At 41.3% G+C, this 20,624-nt stretch overlaps 2 protein-coding genes across 3 annotated transcripts; both read right to left on the bottom strand.

Moving 5' to 3' along the window:
* On the bottom strand, window positions 1–15,107 carry LOC107790663 (uncharacterized). Of its 2 annotated transcripts, none has more exons than XM_075249278.1 (13): window positions 14,968–15,107; window positions 14,795–14,844; window positions 6,801–6,849; window positions 6,674–6,722; window positions 4,662–4,732; window positions 4,047–4,105; window positions 3,715–3,816; window positions 3,281–3,338; window positions 2,965–3,101; window positions 2,778–2,834; window positions 1,799–1,896; window positions 984–1,189; window positions 1–309 (listed from the first exon to the last, which is right to left on the bottom strand). In XM_075249278.1, the coding sequence occupies exons 2-13, from the start codon at window positions 14,804–14,806 to the stop codon at window positions 239–241; spliced, it is 969 nt and encodes a 322-aa protein (XP_075105379.1). In that variant the 5' UTR covers window positions 14,807–14,844; window positions 14,968–15,107; the 3' UTR covers window positions 1–238. The 2 variants fall into 2 exon arrangements, with proteins under 2 accessions (XP_075105379.1, XP_075105382.1); XM_075249281.1 differs by having other exon boundaries at window positions 14,941–15,078.
* An 847-nt stretch (window positions 15,108–15,954) lies between these two features.
* On the bottom strand, window positions 15,955–19,498 carry LOC142162326 (uncharacterized). Its single transcript, XM_075218671.1, has 7 exons — window positions 19,238–19,498; window positions 19,025–19,159; window positions 18,611–18,919; window positions 17,710–17,838; window positions 17,475–17,549; window positions 17,036–17,381; window positions 15,955–16,112 (listed from the first exon to the last, which is right to left on the bottom strand). The coding sequence occupies exons 1-7, from the start codon at window positions 19,496–19,498 to the stop codon at window positions 15,955–15,957; spliced, it is 1,413 nt and encodes a 470-aa protein (XP_075074772.1).
* Between the last annotated feature and the right edge of the window lie 1,126 nt (window positions 19,499–20,624).

Here is a 20,624-nt window from a genome sequence, read left to right as displayed (position 1 = left end):
TGAATTGTAAATTCTCTCCCATTTCTTCCCCAAAACATGAAGGATATAATACATATCAAAGGCAAATTGTTGAACTAAGTAAAAGAGTCAATATTAAGGGAAGAAGACAATCACTAGACTGGATTTTCAGAATATACAAGTATCAAAAATAAAGTAAAAATATACAGTTAACAACCACAGCATTCACTACAGAGAATGCGATGAAGCAGCTGCTACTCCAGGCCATGAATAAATACAACTATGTAGAGCTTGTGTGCTCAAACATGTCCTGCAGAGCTTGAGGAAGATTCAACACGATTTCTGCATATGCTGCAAGAAGCAAGGTGTCAGCTGCTAATTTGTCCAAATCGATACATAAAATCAACTTTAAATGTAAATCAACATCCAAAGAAGCTTGGGGAGTTCTTTACTCTCACTCTACTCTATACTTTTTTTTCGAGAAGAAGGTAAGACACTCTTTTCCATATTTTATCAATGCCGTACTTCGTTAACTGCTTTCGCCACCCTTGACCCAAAAAGAAAAAGAAAAAAAAGTGATTCATAGAATAACTTTTCAGAAAAAAGAACCTGAAAACTGAGGTTAAAGAAGATTGTCTTCAGCTCTCCAAATAGTAAGAAGGCAAAAAGTTTTGCATCTCCACTTTAAGTCTATTTCTGATATAAAGTAAAGCTTTATAATTGTTGCCTTGCCACCTCATGGATCGGTTCAATCTCTATTTTAATATCCTATGCATCTCTTCGGCAATAAGATAAGGGGTTTAACCTCAGTTCAGTAATTCTTTATTAATTAAACTTGATCTATCCAGAGCTAGAAAGCATACAGGCAGATGTAGTCACCAGAAGCCTTCTTGTGACTCAGCCTTTACATTACCATGTAAAGGAAATATATTAAGAATTCTTCCTAAAGGTTAACACAGAATATGCATTGGACAAACAAATAATACGTAAAGTAAACAGGGGGAATTCAGATAAAGAAGCAAAACCTTCTGGCAGACTCATGGTCCGGAGTGCATCCTCTGCGTATGTTAAAAGTGCTGGGATAGGGTGACTTCCTACTCCATTTCCTTTCTGACTCGAGGGAATTGTATCGGAGGATCTCTTGGATTGGTGCATAGGCCATGCCAAGACACTAACCCCAGAGGGAAGTGTAGAGATCAGATCAGCATATCTCAGACTAACTGTCACCTTCCTGCAAGAAGAAACCAAATGTTGGTAAGAATTGGAGTTTGCAGGTTAAACCATAAGTTGCAGTCTGTTCAGTAACCAAGATTATAGATCAAACATTCGCTTTTGGCATACATACAGATAATGAGATCTGAATGAAACACTCAATCCAAAAATGTAGTTAGTTAGACACACGCAAAGGCAAGTCATGTATACACAAGATCCAACCAGAAAATGAAGAAATTCGCTACATATCACGAACAGGAGAGCGGGGTGAGGCTATGTTATAGGCTGAGAGCATCATAGGGAGATACAATTGAAACCTTTTATCACCAGTCAAAGCTAAATCAAGTTGTGCACCACAATTGTTATACCATACAAGTTAGCCGCTTCATAGTTCACGGTATTGTTAGTTTCTTTGAGTAGTGATATTAGAAAGCTAACTTTATTCCTACATCTGCAGCCTAAATAACATAGTCCGGTTCACTTAATGCTTCTGTCCAGTACTTCACAAGACCACCCATGACAAAAGGAAGATCCAAGTTGGAAAAAAGAGAATAAAACCTACAAAGCCAACCTCTCATGAAGGATAGTGAAACGGAAGATACAATAACAGAAAGGAAGAAAAGCATACGAATCAAAATCTTCAAGCACAAACTCGATCATATGGTATGGAAGACTATGATAGAGTTCACCGATTTGATTTCCATACAGCTCTTTAATAAGCCGAACCTGCAAAAGAACAAGTTGCATTTTACCAATACAAACATGCCAATGAAAAATATTTTTGAGAGGTAAAATAGCTTTGTACCTAAACGGCACTGAAGAAAAACCTATTAAAGAACTACAAAAGCTGGATACTCTGTATGTTATCCATCATACAGTAGATCCATCCCCCTCAAAATCATTTTCATTCGAATACTAAAAAGATTGTTGATTTTCTATTTTGAAGTACTGAATTATAAAATACCCTACATTCCAAAAGCCTCATTCTACTCTGCTTTCCCATTGATATCTTCTGTTTCAGATTTTTATCTTTATTACTCCCTCCGTTTCAAAAAGAATGGCGTAGTTCGGAGTACGAGGGTCAAAGCCCTTAGCTTTGACTGTGAATTAGGACATAGATTCTTCAAGTTTTTTAAATAAAATTTATACTTTCAGAAACTACATAAAAAATATTATAAGTCATAATAATTCATAATTGAAAATATTTATAAAATATTTAAGAAAAACGTGGTCAAAAAACAACCGTAGACTTCCCAAATAGTAATAGTGCCAATCTTTTTGAAACGGAGGGAGTACAATGTTAAGCTGAAATCCTCTGTATTTGCATCTGTAGGTTCCTTTCTTCATCATCCAATGTCCAACTCCAATGGTGATTCCACCTCTTTAATTCAACTATCGCCTCTACTTTGTCCTAATTATTCCACCAAATCTTCTGTGAAACTAGCAAATGATTAACGACTTCGGAGACAGTCTCCAATGCAAAGTGGGAAAGGAGATTAAGTGTGTGATTTAAGGCCATGACTGAGCAAGAAACTGCTGAGTGATATCGTTCACCCAAACAAAAAGGAAGAACTCTGGTAATTCATTATCTCTAAGTTAGGGCATACCTGTTCCCTTCTATCTACATAGGCTTGCAAGAGATCTCCGACATGGTCAATAAATTTCTGAAGAAATCATGAATGCAAGTTCAGAAGTATCCAGTCAGTACTATACAGGAAAAAGTTAGGATCTAATACAAATGAAGCAATGACCATGTTAGAATAGGATCTAACACAAATGATGCAGTGACCATACTATTGCATTTGACGAGAGAAACTCATTTTCAGCTTCACGTATTGGCAAGAAAAAAGGAACTGTATGTTCCAGAACAGTCATCTTCTCAAGAAATGACTTGCTTTCAAGCACACAGTGGTATAGGTCACAAGATTCGCCTGTAAATTAGATAAATTGACATCATTCACTAGTAATCTAGATGAAGAATCAAATTTTGAACCCACCTACAACAGAATAAACTTCATTTGGGAAATTTGTACAGGTATATCAAGATATGTATTGGAATGTTCCCAACTGGAAAATTGTAGCCACCACTAGACAATAGCACGTGATGTACCTGCAAATGAAGTCTCATATTGTATGCCAATCCTTGCTCCATCTAAGCAACAAATAAACTGCACAGAAAAATAGGATTTAAAAAAAAAAGGTCAGGTATACATCCCTCACAATTCCAAGCCCCTCCAGCACTGCCAACTTGTCCTGATAGTAAACACAGCAAACAATAAAGACCCAGCCAAACTAAACTACATGTGGAAAGCCAAGATGCAGTAAGAAAAGAAAGCACAAAACTACTCAAATAATAAGAGTAGATCGACAATTTTTTTTATAAGAAAGAAATCTGAAGAGTAGATCAACAAATGAATTAGACACTACAAGAAAATGGTTTGAAATCCAGAAATCAGAACACATAACTTAAAGATCTTAAAGGATCTTTCACAAATAATTTTTCCTATAAGCCATGATAAATTGTAGCTACCAGGCACAACATACCTTATTCCCAACTTTGTACGTAATCTTTTCATGAAAAGGATTTGGCAACTGGGTTGTGTCCCCTGGCATCTGCATGGCCTTTCTCTCTGCCTCCATATGTACCTAAGATTGATTGAACCATGCAAGAAAATTATGTGATAGAATCTGAGAACGGGAGCAGAAAAGTAGTAGAGTAAGCTAAAACATGTAGCTGTCTGAATCCGGCATCCTCTAATATGATGACAAAAAAGGAAAGATTACTGATTGCTTGGTTGGAAAGAGAAATATCTTAAGGAATAAACAAGCTTGGAGAAGAACCGACACTCTGGATCACATAATTTAACTGTACATACCCGCTCTCTTATTGTTGCTAATAAGCCATCATTCCATTGCTCGCCTTCTAAGCTAAGTTCTGCAAAAGAATCAAAATGAGACAGGAGTTACATATTGTACAGACTAGATCAAGTACATTTCAAGGATAACTGAGGATCAAACAGGACCGATCGAGGAAAAGAACTCATCACTATATGTGGAACAAGAAGTAACATGCAGCAAAATGCAGTGCTGACTTATAAGCTATCCCCATCGTGATCGATACAATTGCTACTGAAACAACTTTTTACAAATTCACTCTTTAAATACATAGTTTAAACATCATAAAATCAAAAATGAAGGAGCAAGTACTTAAGAAGCGCTTTTTTTCAAGTAGCAGTCTTTAAAACACTTGCAGCCATATACCGCTGTTATTAGGTGCGCTCCTTAGATCAGATATCAAACAACATGGCACAAGAAACACTTGCAGAAAATAACAAGCGAAAATCAAGTATTAGACTAAACATTACGTTCCATATGATAAACGAACCATTCAAGTACTATTTGTGTGCTCACAACTTAAATAGAACACAACCAAGAGCAAGAGAAAAGAGAACATCAAGACTAGATGTGCTCTAGAATTCTACCAAAGTTACCTTGAGTTTGAGAAGCACGTGCGGCTTCAAATTCCCTCTGTAGACGCTCAAAAATTGACTTGTCAGAGTCCCTAGAGAACCATAATTGTCACAGTTATTGGTGATTCGCACTAATGTAAATGCAGAAAACACAACTACTATGGAAACAGAAAGAAAGCACCACTCTTTTCAGCTCCATCTTAGTAATCTAAGTGCTTGCAAAGATGCTATCATGCTCGGGAGATATAAACATGTAACTTTATCTGAGCCAAAAGTTTGAGCTCTTAATAAAATTCTTTTTGATGAAATAGCTCCTAATTAAATTATACTGAGAATTATGTCATAAGCTCAAGGTAAATTTAATTGGGAAAGTTAGAGATGGCAAAAGTTGGGCAGGGCAGGGTAGGGTCTTAACAGGGCAGGGGAGGGGATTACTTAAACGGGGCAGGGCAGGGCAAGGCGGGTCAAAGCACATTTTTAGAAAATTATAAATGGGGCAGGGCAGGTGGTAGGGCAAGGGTTTTAGCTGCAAAATTGATAAAAATAAACTGAAATTTTTTCATTTTTCAATACCATGTGTTTTCACTGGGAACATGCAAATGGATTGCATATTGGTGGAAGTATCACTAACTTGTTAGTTTGTTATTTTCTATTTTTCTTTTCTTACTTTGTTATTTGCACTTAGTTTAATAAGCTTATGTGTTTTACTGATACATCAAATAAAGTCCCTAGAGCAGACAATCTGATTTCTCTTTAGTAAAATATTTGGTCCTTTCTTCTCCTTGCAAATATTTGAAATGTTAATATTGCAACATCAAAAAGTTTCCAATTCCAACTCCAAACTTTCATGAACATTTACTGAGTCAAACATGATACTATGTTGGTTTGGTTATTATTATTTATTTTTACAGACACACTCTAATTTCTTCTTCAAGTACTTGTAAAATATTCCCAAGTAAATATACATCTTATGAAGTACAGGCTTAAGTTTCCTCAAATAATATAATTTGTTTCTTTATTAGAGTTTCCTTTCTTTTAACAAGTTTCAGATTTTACAGGTAGTTAAATTCCATTGACTTTGTATGCTTTTACTTTTGCTCGAATCGAAATTAGAATCAGACCCGTCCAAATAAATAAGAACATGAAAACTTAAAAAATGAAGGAAAAAAAAAAATAAGCTAAACAGCGCGAGGCAGGGCTAAGCGGGGTAGGGCAGGGCAGGTTAAAAAAAGAGAAGTTGTTAAACGCGGCAGGGCAGGTCAAATATGTGGCAGGGTAAAGCTTCACCTGCCCCGCCCCGCCCCGCCCTATTTACCATCCCCTAAGAAAGTACATGTCAGACTTTCTGTCCAGTCCTACTTTTGTCGCACATTAAAAAGGAAGCATTCTATATGACAAAAAATGTCTGACGGAATCCGCATTTAATCTTATCAATAAACATTTTCTTCAATTTTATTCTTTAGAAACTAAAACTCAAGATATTCCTTGGTGTTTTGCTAACCAAAAACAACTCATATCGTTGACTATTCTATTAATAAAAAGTGCAGAAAATCAAAGAGTATTTCCTTTTGATCAACCATTGGAATTTGTTTTTTTAAGTCGTACATGCTAAGACACAATGAATTGCAGGAAGTTCTATTTATTACTCCAACATTTCTGTGCCAAAAAGTCTTCTCATGATTATAAAGTAGATTAAGGATGCTGATAAATCTTCTTTTCAACTTTTCTAGTTGCGTTTCCATTTTCACGAATTCCTTTATTCTTCCTTACCTTTACAATCCTCTATTCACATTCTTCCATTAAAGAATTCACTTATTCAAACCCTAGCCATCCTATCATCACAAATATCCAACCTGCAACTACGTGTACACTTCAGCTCCTTTCTTAAACTTTGACCGAAAAAGAATGGAAGACTCTCTTGCTTGCAACTTTTACTATGTGTCATTCGTAGCAAAAATTCGAGAAAAGATGTGTGATTTAATGAAAAACTTAACAGATCATGTAAATACCAATCAAGTCTTAAGAATCAATACCTAGAAAGACGCTCTGCTAGCTCCGAATGTCTTTTGAGAACATTTGAAACTGCCAGCAAAAGGAGTAATATGAATGTGGGATGATGTATGGGCCAAAAACCAAAGACACAAAAGAAGAGAAGGTTACATCTAGCCCGTACAGCGTCCAGATTTACATCCTCCTCTCGCATAAGAACCTAACAAGCAGCCAATAAAAGGTTACATAACCTTTGAAAATATAAATAAAGTGGCCAATAAGAAATCCCAAAAGTTAGTCCTTTCCACTTCAAGAAAGGTTATAAGCATTGACAATATAAATAAAGACAATAAGAAATCGCAAAAGCTAGTCCTTTTCCACTTCAAAAAACATGCATACTGTTACGCGGCGCCTTCCTGAGATTCCTTGGAAGGGCGACGTAAGGCTAAGCAACTGATGTCAGTGCAGTTGCTGTCCGCCAACTGAGGTCCCCTCCGTACGCTAGACTAGATTGTCAGTGCCGTACGGGAAAACCAATGTCAAGAGAAATTGAGAGAACAGGAATGAGAATTGAGAATGAAAGAAAGCTTGATTGCATTAATGAAAGCTATTACAGAAAGGCAATGCGGTGTCGAGGGGGAGAGACACCAGTACAGAGAATTGTTTGCTTGCTAGAAAGTTTTGATTGTTTGGTCCCCCTTAATAATGCTTAAAAAAAATAATCCAAAGCTACAAGACTAGACTTGATTAAGCTAGAGAAACATAATGGAATTACATGAAATAAAACTACTCTATTTACAATGAAAAAAGACTTAGTTTGCTATAAGGCAGGAAACAGGTCCGTTGTCGGCAGCATAGTCTTTGGCATCGGGGTCTGCGCGCGCGGCATTGTCTGCGCGCGCGGCGCTGTTGGCATCTGCCTGCGGTTGGGCGCTGGCGAGGGATATCGGTGGGGCGACAGAGGCACATGCGCGCTTGTCACTTGGCGCGGCCAAGACCACGGGGCCGTCCGTGGCGCTAGGCATTGGAAGGCTTGCTAGGACGCCACGGGGCGCGCCCAAGGGGTCATGGGGCACGGCTGGAAAGCCGCCCATGACATTCTCCCCCACCTGAGTTGGCGACGTCCTCGGCGCCTTACTTGCAAGATAATCTTCAATTAGGCTCTTGTAGGCTTTGAGGTTTGTTCCCCCCTCCCAAGTGTTCTCCTCTGCATCACAGCCCTGCCATTTCACCAAGAACTCCTGGTGATCTTTCCTTGAGGCATGAATCACTCTATCATCAAGGATAGCTTCAACACGCCTTTTCCCGGTTGAATTGGGCCCTCGAATACTGGGTATTGTAAGCTGGCTCCTTGAAGGATCCTCCGTGTCTTCCCGAAAAGGTTTCAGGAGGCTGACATGGAAGACAGGATGAATTTTCCACCAAGCTGGGGTATCCACCCGGTATGCAACTTTCCCAATACGCCTTTCAATGGACAAGGGTCCAATATACTTTTGCAATAAGCGAGGGTCATGGACCCCCGCAAATAAGTAACGTTTTGGAATTTTGACCATCACTTTGTCTCCTACTTGGTATTCAACAAAGCGACGATTCTGATCAGCATGCCTCTTCATCCGCTTTTGAGCCTTAACAAGATAGCTCCGCACTATCTCCAAATTTTGCTTCCACTCTTTAGAGAAGCTAGCAGCTCGAGGAGATTTAGACATATTTGGTGCATTGACTGTGTGTGGGAGTAGCGGTTGCTGTCCGGTAACAATTTCAAAAGCGCTTTTGTTTGTACTAGAGCTCTTTTGTGAATTGAAACACAGTTGAGCAGCATCCAGAAGCTTCACCCAATTCTTCTGCGATCCGGTTACAAAGTGACGGAGATATTCCTCCAACATACCATTGAACCGCTCCGTCTGGCCATCAGATTGCGGATGAAAACTTGAGCTGTGATTCAGCTTCGACCCAAGGCACTTAAAGAGTTGGGTCCAAAAGTTGCTAGTGAAGCGTGAGTCACGATCACTAACAATGTCTTTCGGTAGGCCCCAATATTTGACGACATGAGAGAAGAAGAGTCGAGCTGTATCTTCTGCTGATATATATTGTGGGGCAGCAATAAAGGTAGCATATTTGGAAAACCGATCTACCACAACCAAGATAGTTGTTAGATCTCCGACCTTGGGCAATCCGGTGATGAAATCCAGGGAAACACTTTCCCAAGGTCTCTTTGGGACAGCTAGTGGTTCCAAGAGTCCCGCCTGTGTTAAGCGGTCTGACTTGTCCTTCTGGCATACTAGACAAGTCTTCACATACTGAGCAACGTCATCGGCCATTTGAGGCCAATAATATGCACGGCGAAGTAACGCCATGGTGCGTTCTTCACCGGGATGGCCGGCCCACAGAGTATCATGACATTCCGCTAGAAGAGTCCTTCGTAGATCTCCTCCTTTAGGAACATAAAGTCGGTTCCCTTTCACTTTCAGAAAACCATCTTCCATGTAGAACTGGCGAGTCTTGCCTTGTCCTACCAAATCAACCAAATACTGTGCAGCAGGGTCTTTGATGAGTAAATCTTGTATCTGGTCCTTGATGGAGGTGGCTACTTCGCTCCCCCTTAAGGTGGCGAGTAAGCACACTGATGCTAGATCAGCTCTCCGACTGAGCGCATCAGCAACATGATTGGTCTTCCCACTTCGGTACTCCAGGTTGAAGTGGAATTCAGCTAGGAGTTCCTGCCACCTGGCCTGTCGACCATTCAACTTCGGCTGAGTCATGAAATGGCTAACAGCTGTGTTGTCTGTCTTGACCACGAACGGGGTTCCCAGCAGATAGTGCCTCCAGAGGCGCAAGCAGTGGACGACAGCCAATAATTCTTTCTCATGGGCGGCATAGCGCCGCTCTGCATCTTTTAGCTTCCGGCTCTCGTACGCTACGGGATGCCCTTCTTGTAGCAGGACGCCACCGAGGGCATAGTCAGATGCATCTGTTTGTACTTCAAATGGCTTGGCCAGATCAGGAAGGGCCAAGACGGGGCTACTAGACATAGCCGCTTTCAATGCGTTGAAGGCCTCCGCTCGCTTGGGTCCCCATTCCCAAGGCGTGACCTTCTTGAGGAGTTCTGTCAATGGTACTGCAATGAGGGAGTAGTTTTTCACGAATCGCCGATAGAAATTGCATAGACCAAGGAACGCCCTCAAGGCGTGGATATCCTTAGGTGGCGGCCAATCTGTGATTGCCTGAATCTTCTGCTGGTCCATCTTGATCCGCCCTTCCTCAATGACATGTCCGAGGAAGTCAATTTGCTTTTGAGCAAAGGAGCACTTAGATAGCTTCGCATATAGTTCATGCTCCCGCAATCGAGCTAGGACCTTCCGCAAGTGCATCAGGTGTTCCTCCAATGTTTGGCTATATACCACAATGTCATCCAAGTAGACCACCACGAATTCATCAATGTACTCCCGGAAGACTTGGTTCATCAAAGTGCAAAATGTAGCTGGGGCGTTAGTCAAGCCGAATGGCATAACCAGGAAATCGTACGACCCATATCTTGTCACACAGGTCGTCTTGTGCTCATCACCCTCTGCAATCCGAACTTGCCAATAACCTGTCTTCAGGTCTATTTTGGTGAACACCGTCGCACCACCCAGTCTATCGAACAAGTCTGCCATTAACGGAATAGGGTACTTGTTCTTCACAGTAATTTTGTTTAGAGCCCGATAGTCCACACAGAGTCGTAGACTACCATCATGTTTCTTTTGGAATAGCACAGGGGACCTGTATGGGGATTTGGAGGGCACGATAATCCCTGTGTCTAGCATTTCCGTCAATTGTCTCCGAAGTTCGGTGAGTTCGGGTTGTGACATTCTGTAAGGCGCCCGGGCAGGTGGCTTCGCGCCCGGCACCAGCTCAATTTCATGATCCACAGTGCGCCTAGGCGGTAGTCGCTTTGGCATGTCTTGTGGCATGACATCTTCAAACTCTAGTAGTAGCTCCTTCACGGGTTCAGGAATGGGACCCGAGGAGCATTCTACATCTTCGATGCAGAGGGTTGCCAGGAACGTAGGTTCGTTTCTTTTGACCCCCTTCTTCAACTGCAAGGCCGAGATGTTTTCAACGGCCATCTTCATGGGCATGCACGGGATAACGCAGGGCTTGGCCCCGTTTGCTCCCATCATCAGTAACATGTCAGCATACGGTACAGGCATGGTGTTGGTTTGCCTCAGGAATTCCAATCCAACTATCAACTCGAAGTCATCTATGATCACCACGCGCAAGTTGAATTTTCCTTCGTAAGGGCCAAGCTTCATCGGTACTTCTTTGGCTATTCCACCCACTGGCTGGGGAGGTGAGTTGATAGCCTTGACACGGCCTCTACCTTTCCCTACAACTAGACGAAGGCGCTCCACCTGAGTCGAGGCTAAGTAGTTGTGGGTAGCACCCGTGTCTACCATGGCCCGAATGGGCTTGCCATTCACCTTCATCTCAACGAACATTAAGGTCCTCTCGTGCTTAAGAGGAGTCTCATCATCCGCCTTCTTTTTCCCTTTCTTGGTGACTGGACATGGGTCCTTCTTCTTACGGATACCAGCACTAGTCTCTGCTAATGCCTCAGAAATGGAGCCAACAATTGCATTGAAGGCACCTACTGGTTCAGTCTGATCCGCATCGTCTGAATCGTCATCCGTCCCATCATCAAAAGTCTGATGGGCATTCATCTGTGCATGTGGGCACTCATTGTTCCAATGTGGTCCGCCGCAATGACGGCACCCTGAAGGAGGCTTCCTCCCCCGATCATTGTTGTTAGACGCAGCACTGTTGCTGCCTGTGGAGGGAGCCTTAGGTTTGGTTGAGCTCCGATCTCCCCCACTTCTGCTAGGGCCACCATTGCTAGACTGGCCCCCTTTGAATCCCGCTCGGGCAGGCGGTTGAGGCCTATCCTTCCGAGCTTCCATTTGATAGTCCCCAAGGCATTCAGCTGCTTGGATCGCCTTGGGCAGGGTATCTACCCGTTGCCTTTGTAGCTCCATACGGGCATAAGGTTTCAGCCCTTCTAGGAAAGTGAAGAGCTTGTCTTTGTCCCCCATGTCGCGTATGCTTAGCATGAGTGCGGAGAATTCCCGCACGTAGTCCCGCACAGATTTGGTGTGACGGAGCTCCCGTAGCTTTCTCCTTGAATTGTATTCAACATTTTCGGGGAAGAATTGTAGGCGGATGGCTGCCTTCAGTTCTGCCCATGTTTCGAGAGCATCTTCACCGGCCTTGATGGCTTCGTATTTCACCCGCCACCAGAGTTTAGCATCACCCTGAAGATACATGGCAGCAGTTGCTACCTTCTTAGCTTCTTCTAGGCCCCCAACAGCATCAAAATATTGTTCGACATCAAAGATGAAGTTCTCCACTTCCTTGGCATTCCTAGCTCCACTGTATGGCTTTGGCTCAGGAATTTTCAGTTTTTGTGTCGCGGAGGTGGGGTTTGCAGCGCCCCCGACCTGGTTTCCACCGCCTCGCAGTAGGCCCTGTAAAGCAGCATTGACAACATTGAGCTTGTCTGTCAAGTCGTCAATGGTTTGTTGCATGGGAGTCACCCTGTCTGCCTCTTGTGCCCTGTGAGCTAAATCCTCGGCACGCTCCTGTTGGAGTCCCTCGAATTTGCCAAAAATTTCGGCTGCCTCTGTGGCTGCCGTTTGCCGATCTCCCTCGGAGTCACGACTGATGTTTTCTATGTCAACTTCGGCCTGGAGCACCCTGCGGTCCAGGTCATCCAACCTTTGCTCTGGGCTGGTTCTTAGTTCAGGCACCGTATCCATGATGGGCAGTAATCCGTCAACCGTCTGTTCAAGGGCCGCAATGCGGTCCCCATGATTCACCATGGTCAGAAATGGTGGTAATGGCAATGCGTTCCCTCGTCCGATGTCGAGCCTAGGCTCTGATACCAACTGTTACGCGGCGCCTTCCTGAGATTCCTTGGAAGGGCGACGTAAGGCTAAGCAACTGATGTCAGTGCAGTTGCTGTCCGCCAACTGAGGTCCCCTCCGTACGCTAGACTAGATTGTCAGTGCCGTACGGGAAAACCAATGTCAAGAGAAATTGAGAGAACAGGAATGAGAATTGAGAATGAAAGAAAGCTTGATTGCATTAATGAAAGCTATTACAGAAAGGCAATGCGGTGTCGAGGGGGAGAGACACCAGTACAGAGAATTGTTTGCTTGCTAGAAAGTTTTGATTGTTTGGTCCCCCTTAATAATGCTTAAAAAAATAATCCAAAGCTACAAGACTAGACTTGATTAAGCTAGAGAAACATAATGGAATTACATGAAATAAAACTACTCTATTTACAATGAAAAAAGACTTAGTTTGCTATAAGGCAGGAAACAGGTCCGTTGTCGGCAGCATAGTCTTTGGCATCGGGGTCTGCGCGCGCGGCATTGTCTGCGCGCGCGGCGCTGTTGGCATCTGCCTGCGGTTGGGCGCTGGCGAGGGATATCGGTGGGGCGACAGAGGCACATGCGCGCTTGTCACTTGGCGCGGCCAAGACCACGGGGCCGTCCGTGGCGCTAGGCATTGGAAGGCTTGCTAGGACGCCACGGGGCGCGCCCAAGGGGTCATGGGGCACGGCTGGAAAGCCGCCCATGACAATACACATGCGCTCACAATTTAACATTGCATGTTTCAAATAAGAGTGACACTACTTAACAAGTATTGGGGAGAGGTGATTAGGCATGACATGACGCTGCTCCAGCTTACTGAGGAGATGACCCTTGATAGGCGGGTGTGGAGGTTGGGAATTGGGGTAGAAGGTTCGTAGATAGGCATGCGTGTCTCCTTTTCATGCTGGTAGCATTAACATTAGTCTAGTATTTTCGTAACTTCCTATCCGCAAATTGCTTTTGTTATATGTTGTTTCTTTCGCTTTAATTATTCTATCACCTTATCTCTTTATCTTGTTGTTGTTACTACTTGTTATTTCTGCCTCTTTTAATTTTTCTATGAGCCAGGAGTCTATCGGAAACAATATATCTACCTTCACAAAGGTCGGGGTAAGATCTGCGTACATTTTACCCTCCCCGGACTTCACTTTGTGGGATTACACTGGGTATGTTGTTGTTGCTGTATTACTTAACAAGTATGGCTATGTTAAATCTTCAGTAGATATAATATGCTCGCATGCCCTCAAGGGAGAGGGTCTAGCTTCCATTCTCAACGGAAGCAACACTAGGTTTTGCCATTTGACTAATACATGGTAAACAGAACCCAATAACTGTGCTGGTAAGAGTTATAGGTAGCCGGAAAACTATCAACACACGCACAAGCAGCCCCAGACACTAATGTTGTTAAAAAAAGGGATTTACCTTTAGCATCTGTTGTCAATGACACCTCATAGTTTCTGTTTCACCTGTAATCTACAATGTTGCTATCCTCCTTTGCCACTCCGAAACTTTTCAACACTACAACTGCTACCTAGTGTACTATTCGTGCAGGTTCTGATTCTCACCAGGCTATTCCCTCGTCTGATTGACCCTCCTCCCCCCCCCCCCCCAAAAAAAAAAGAACACTTGCGGACAGTGGCGGAGCCATAAATTTATACAGGGGGGTTAAAAAAATAGAATGTCACGTATGGGATATGAACCTGTGATCTAAAGGAATTTTTGAACCCCCTTTGCCGCTGCACTGGACTTTTTCCTTTTATCAAGGGAATTTATTATCTTATGTATAAACAAAATATTCTTTTTCCCCTATTTTCACAGTATATTTCAACAGTTATAATTTTTTAATGAAGGAGGTTTTCCCATAGCTCCGCCACTGTTTGCGGTATCAAACCCAAACAAATGCATGTATCTCAGAGCAATAGCGGTAAACAAAATTGTCTGAGCTTATCTTAACATGAAGGGATGTTGTTGTTATATGCTAAACAAGAAGACCTAATTGTAGAAAGTGGAAAAAACATCAAGAGAAACAACTCTGATGCAAAAGGGCTATCCTCAAAAACATAATTCTTCTAACTGTAATGACTGATTAACATTGTACTCAAATTCAAAAGACAAAAACATAGACTTTTACTTTCATAATATACATTGTACTAAAAGCTGATAAAAAAAAAGAACCCCAATACGTGAAATAATCCAAAATTAAATAAAAATTAAGCAAAAAAGGCAAAAACTAAAGTTTTCCAATAAAATTACCATTTCTCCCATTTATAACAGCTACAATCCTCCTCCTCAATTTGATTACACTGCAGAAAAAGAAAACACAGAAATTAACAACACCAAAAATCGACTTGTGCAAATTTCAAAAGATAAAGAAGATCGTTTCTAAAACTTTTTTCTACCCAAAAAAAAAAAAGTGATGAACCAACAGTTAAAATTTAGAAGCTACTGTGATCTCCATCACAAACTGAACTAATGAAAATCCCTCGTTTCAATGTTTCGTCGTCCAATTGTTGATCTTCCGGCAACTGGGAAACAGAAGTAAAAGGTTTCTTCTTTTCTTGTTTGTTCTTTAGTACAGTATTAGTTTTATGGAATTTTACTTGTCTACCCTATAGTATTAAATATTACATTTCAGCCCCGGATTGTGAGTTCTTGTTTGAGACGGTTTTCGGTGATGACGTGACAAATAATACTCACGGCATCAAAAATGTCAAAATGGTAAAAAAAAAACTTCAATCTATCTTTTGTTTTTACTAACTTGCACTTGATAGGAACACATGGAGGTCGAATATTAGGGTTGTAAGGTAAGAGGTAGTTGAGTCTTGCCTTATGTCATGACTTTATGAGACTAGTTCGGTAGGTATACTATTTCGCCTTTGCTTTGTATCTTTCTTCTTGATTGCATGTTATTCCTATTTTTCATATTATTTCTGTGTTGTTACTGATATTGTCTCCTTTTGTCTTTTTGTCTTCTTGAGCCGAGGATCTTTCGGAAACAGCCTTTCTACTCCTTCGGGGTAGGGGTAAGGTTTGCGTACACGCTATCCTCCCTAGACCCCACTAGTGAAATATCACTGGGTCGTTGTTGATGTTGTATTGCACATTGGCCAATACTTGATACCAAATTATAGGTATCGATCAATGCAATAGTGATAAAATGAAGAGAAAGAGATAACAAGAAAGAAGGAGAAGAGAGGAGATCAAAGATTGAGAGATTTCAGAATTTTCTTAGTATTCAATAATGTGTCTTACATTTCTCCTATTTATATGACTAATATAAGGAATTCAAATAAAATACAAAAGAAGATCAAATGAGCTGAAATTCCTACTAACTAACTTTCCCGCCCTTCCGTCTTTTTGAATTTTCGGTACAACAATAATATGTTAAGCTAACTACTCGTCCACATGGCATCCTAGTTGGCATCTGAGCTGGAAGTAGGTCCCTCAGTAGCTGAATTATGTGTATCAATACCCCCTCGATGAACAATACCCTTGTCCTCAAGGGTGAACTGTGGAAACCTAGTGCGCAAGTCTGAAGCTAGCTCCCAAGTAGCTTGAGCTGAATCTAAATCTGTCCATTTGATCAAGCATTGAGCAATAGCCTTATTGCCTTTTTTATGAGTCTTCTAGCCAAGATTGCTTCAGGATAGGGACATAAAAGACTAGCCAAGTCCAAAACAGGAGGGTGCATAATAGTGGAAGGTAAGGAGTACTAGAATTTTAGTTGAGAGATATGAAATGTAGGATGAAGTTGAACCTAAGGAGGAAAGAGAAGCTTATAGGCAACAGCTCCAACCCTTTTAATAATAGGATGAGGACCAAAATATTTGGAAGTCAGCTTGTGATAAGGGGAAAGAGAGAGTGTGGATTGGCGATAAGGTTGGAGTTTAACAAACACCCAATCTCCCACCTTAAAGACACGATCAGACCTATGACTGTTAGTTTGAACTTGCATTCTCTGCTAAGCTCTGCCCAAATGAAATTTAGCTAACTGAAGTTTGAAATCCCTAACCAACAAAATGTGCTCAACAGCAATAATGGAAGAGTCACTAGGAAGATAAGGGAGGTGTATAGGAGGAGGATAACCATAAAGAAGCTCAAAAAAAGTGGTTTGAATAGCAGAATGAGGGTTGGAATTGTACCACCATTCAGCAATAGATAAGAAGGAACACCAATCAGTAGGAGAGTCAGTGCAAAAACATCGCAAATATGTTTCCAAACACCTATTGAGCACCTCACTTTAACCATCAGTCTGTGGATGATAGGCAGTTGAAGTTTGGATGGTAACACCTTGAACTTATAAGAACTCTTTCCAGAAAGAACTAATGAATATATGATCCATGTCACTTGTGATAAAGGTTGGAAAACCATGAAGTTTAAAGATGTAATCCATGAACAGAGTTGCAAGGGATTGGGTAGTATAAGGATGGGCAAGAGCAATAAAGTGTCCATACTTAGTGAGCCTATCAATGATTACCCAAATGACAGTCTTACCTCTTGATTTAGGTAAGCCTTCTATGAAGTCCATATTAATGTTTGTCCAGGGTGTAGCAGGTATAGGCAAGGGTTGTAAGAGGCCTGGGTAGGCAGAAGTATCATACTTGTTCCTTTGGCAAGTATCACAGCTATGAATGAAATCCAGTATGTCTTTCCTGATTCCCTTCCAATAGAAGTAAGCCATCATCTTCTTGGTAGTAACATCAATACCAGAATGACCCCCAGAAGGAGTAGAATGCCATAGAGTTAAGATTTTCTTCCTCATAATATCATCATTTCCTACTACAAGTTTTTCCTTCCTCCGTAACTGCTCATTGATCCAAGTAAAGTGCTTTTGTGGAGCCTGTACTAAAGATGCAATGAGAGCTTTAAGCTCAGGATCATTTTGCCAACTATCTGAAATAACTTGTCATAAATCAGTCTACACAGAAGAGACCATCAAGGACATTAATGTAACGCCATCTACCCTGGAGAGTGAATCTGCAACAGCATTCTCTTTCCCCTTCTTATACTGAATTTCAAAATCAAAGGGGAGCAACTTAGCTAACCACCTAAGTTGTGAATCAGTGTGTAATTTTTTTTTCCAATAAGTACTTCAAAGCTTTTTGGTCAGTCTTCACAATAAAGTGTTGGCCAAGCAAGTATTGAGACTATTTAGTGACAGCAAATACAAGGGCAAGTAATTCCCTTTCATAGACAGATAAAGCAACATGTCTGGGAGCCAATCCGTTGCTGATAAAGGCTATAGGATGGCCAAGCTGCATCGGAACAACACCAATTCCAATGCCACTTGTATCAATCTCCACCACAAAGGAATAGAGTAATCAGGCAATGCTAAGACATGTGCAGTAGTGAGGGCCAACTTTAGTGCATCAAAGTCCTGAGCAGTAGCTATAGATCACTTGAAACTATCCTTCTTCAAAAGCTCAATTAACGGTCGACTAATAAGACCATACACCTTAATGAATTTCCTGTAATATCCTGCAAGCCCAAGGAACCCTCTTAGTTGTTTGATTGTAGTAGGAGTAGGCTATTATTGAACATCACTGATCTTCTTAAGATCTATAGAGACTCCTTTACTAGAAATGAAGTACCCCAGGTATTCCATCTTGGAGACTCCAAAAACACACTTAGATTGTTTGGCTAGCAGACTATTAGTAACCATTATATCAAAGACATGTTGTAGATGAGAAGCATGTTATGATAAGCTTCTACTATATATTAAGATATCATCAAAGAACACTAAGACAAATTTCCTCAAAATTGGTTGAATAAGTGGTTCATAAGACACTAAAAGATAGAAGGGGCATTGGTTAAGCCAAAGGGCATAACCAAGTACTCATAATGACCAAGATGAGTTTTGAAGGTTGTCTTAGGTATGTCAGCTGAGACCATTCTTATCTGATGATAACCTGATCGAAGATCAATTTTAAAGAATATCACTGCTCCTGCTAACTCATCCAGTAGATCGTCTATAATAAGATTAGGGAACTTATCCTTGACAGTACATTGATTCAGTTCCCTATAATCCACACATGACCTTCATGTTCCATCTTTCTTTCTTACTAATACCACTGGAGATGCAAAAGGACTGTTGCTATATTGGATCACATCCTGCTGTAACATGTCTTTAATCAGCTTCTTAATAATATCCTTCTTTAGAGAAGAGTACCTGTAAGGCCTAATATTGATAGGCTTAGTCCTAGGTTGCAAGGGGATGCTGTGATCAAATGTACCTCTTTGTGGAGGCAAGGATGTTGATCTGCAAACACCTGTTTGTACTGATTGAGAAGGTTCTCGATTATAGCAGGAACATGAATTTCTTTGGATAAATGCAACAAACTGATTTCCTGAAGGCAGCTCAGGCTCAACAACTAAAACCTGCAGCATAAAGAGTTGCACTTGGTCTCCATTCATTTTGTTGATAGCCTTAGTGCTGGACAACTTTCATTCTTCAGAGGCACCCTTCAACAAATGGAACTTGACTTGATAAGTAAAGGACATGGTTAAGTCAGTGTAGTCCATAGTGACTGGTCCCAATGTTTTCATCCACAAAGCTCCCAAAACCAAATCATATCTCCCAACTGGAAAGACTATCAGGTCTGAAGTATAAGAAGTGCCCTGCAGCATCCATTGGAAATCCCTTACTACTCAAGATGTAGCCTCCATAGAATTATTACCAAGGCTAACATAACCAACCTTAGTAGAAGAGATGGTACAACCAAGTCTTTTAGCATATTCACAATCTATAAAATTGTGAGTACTACCCCCATCCAATAGAATTTGTAATGGCCTTTTGTTATTGTACCCAGTCATATGTATTATTTGAGCACCTTGTATTCCACTCAATGCAGATAAGGAGATCATAGAAGGATCACTGTCACTAACAAACCAATCTTCATTGGTAGCATCACCTTCTGTCTTTAGGTTTGAGTCCTCTAAACACTCATCATTCTCCATATTCTAAGTCCAATACAAATAATTGTTTTGGAAGTGTACATTTGTGGCCAGGTGAATACTTCTCATCACAAAAGTAACATAAGCCTTGAGCCTTCTTAGCTTGCATCTCAGTAGGAGAACTTGTCCTCCTATACTTAGGAACAACTGGAGCTCTAGGTGCAGGCAAAGCTAGCTTAATGTTTGGAGCAGAATTAGGAATATGTGGTCTGGCTGGTGAAGAGTCATAAATAGATCGTCTCAAAGCAAGGGAAGGTTGTCCACTAAAATTGGACCTATGTGCTCAAGCATTAGCAGCCAAGGTAGCCTCCGCCAACCTAGCTAACATGTATGTTTTAGAGAGAGTCTGAGGTTCATGCATCTTCACAGGATTTACTAGTTCCTCCTTGAGTCCTCCCAGGAAACAAGAGATAGCTTGACTGACAGACAAATCACATTGAGCTAGAAGTCGAGCAAAAGCAAACTGAAATTCTCTCACAGAACATGTTTGCCTTAATTGTTTGAGTTCTAACATAGGATCAGAAAACTCTTCCCTAAATGTTTCAACCAAGGAAGCTAAGTAGTCATCCCAGTCAGTCACTTCAAGTGATTCATGACATTTCATATAGGACTAATGCCATTCTAAGGTCTCATCATCCAAATTTATTGCAACTAGACTCACTCTTTGATTAAGAGGAGTTTTATCAACAGAGAAATATTGCTCGATCCTGTACAGCTAACTCTTCAAAATTTCCCCATTGAAACGAGGGAAAAGTAAGTAATGGCTTCGATTTGTGTTAGCACAATAAGGATTGGGACCTAAGATCCTTTGCCCGGATTGGAGCACCTTATCCCTGGCATTCGAAGTGGACGCACTGTCCTTCGATTGTTGATTCAATTGCCAACCTTCGAATGAACTTTTGAGAGAACTTACCATATGAAGCAACTCAGCATGTCTCTTATCAATATCATCTCGCAATTCCTGCTGCTTCTGAGGTAGCTCTTCTCTGAGATCTAACTGCTGTGCAGCCAGATCTTCATATTGCTCCTGCAAATCAGTGGGTTGATTTTCCGTCACCACATCAATAGCTCTACGCGGTCCCATTGTTTACGAGCTCTGATACCAAATTGTAGGTATGGATCAATGCAA

This window comes from Nicotiana tabacum, chromosome 1, assembly GCF_000715075.1.
Source record: "Nicotiana tabacum cultivar K326 chromosome 1, ASM71507v2, whole genome shotgun sequence".
Classification (NCBI taxonomy): Eukaryota; Viridiplantae; Streptophyta; class Magnoliopsida; order Solanales; family Solanaceae; genus Nicotiana; species Nicotiana tabacum.
Note: the sequence above shows the minus strand (reverse complement) of the source record. Positions and strands in the feature narration are given on the sequence as shown.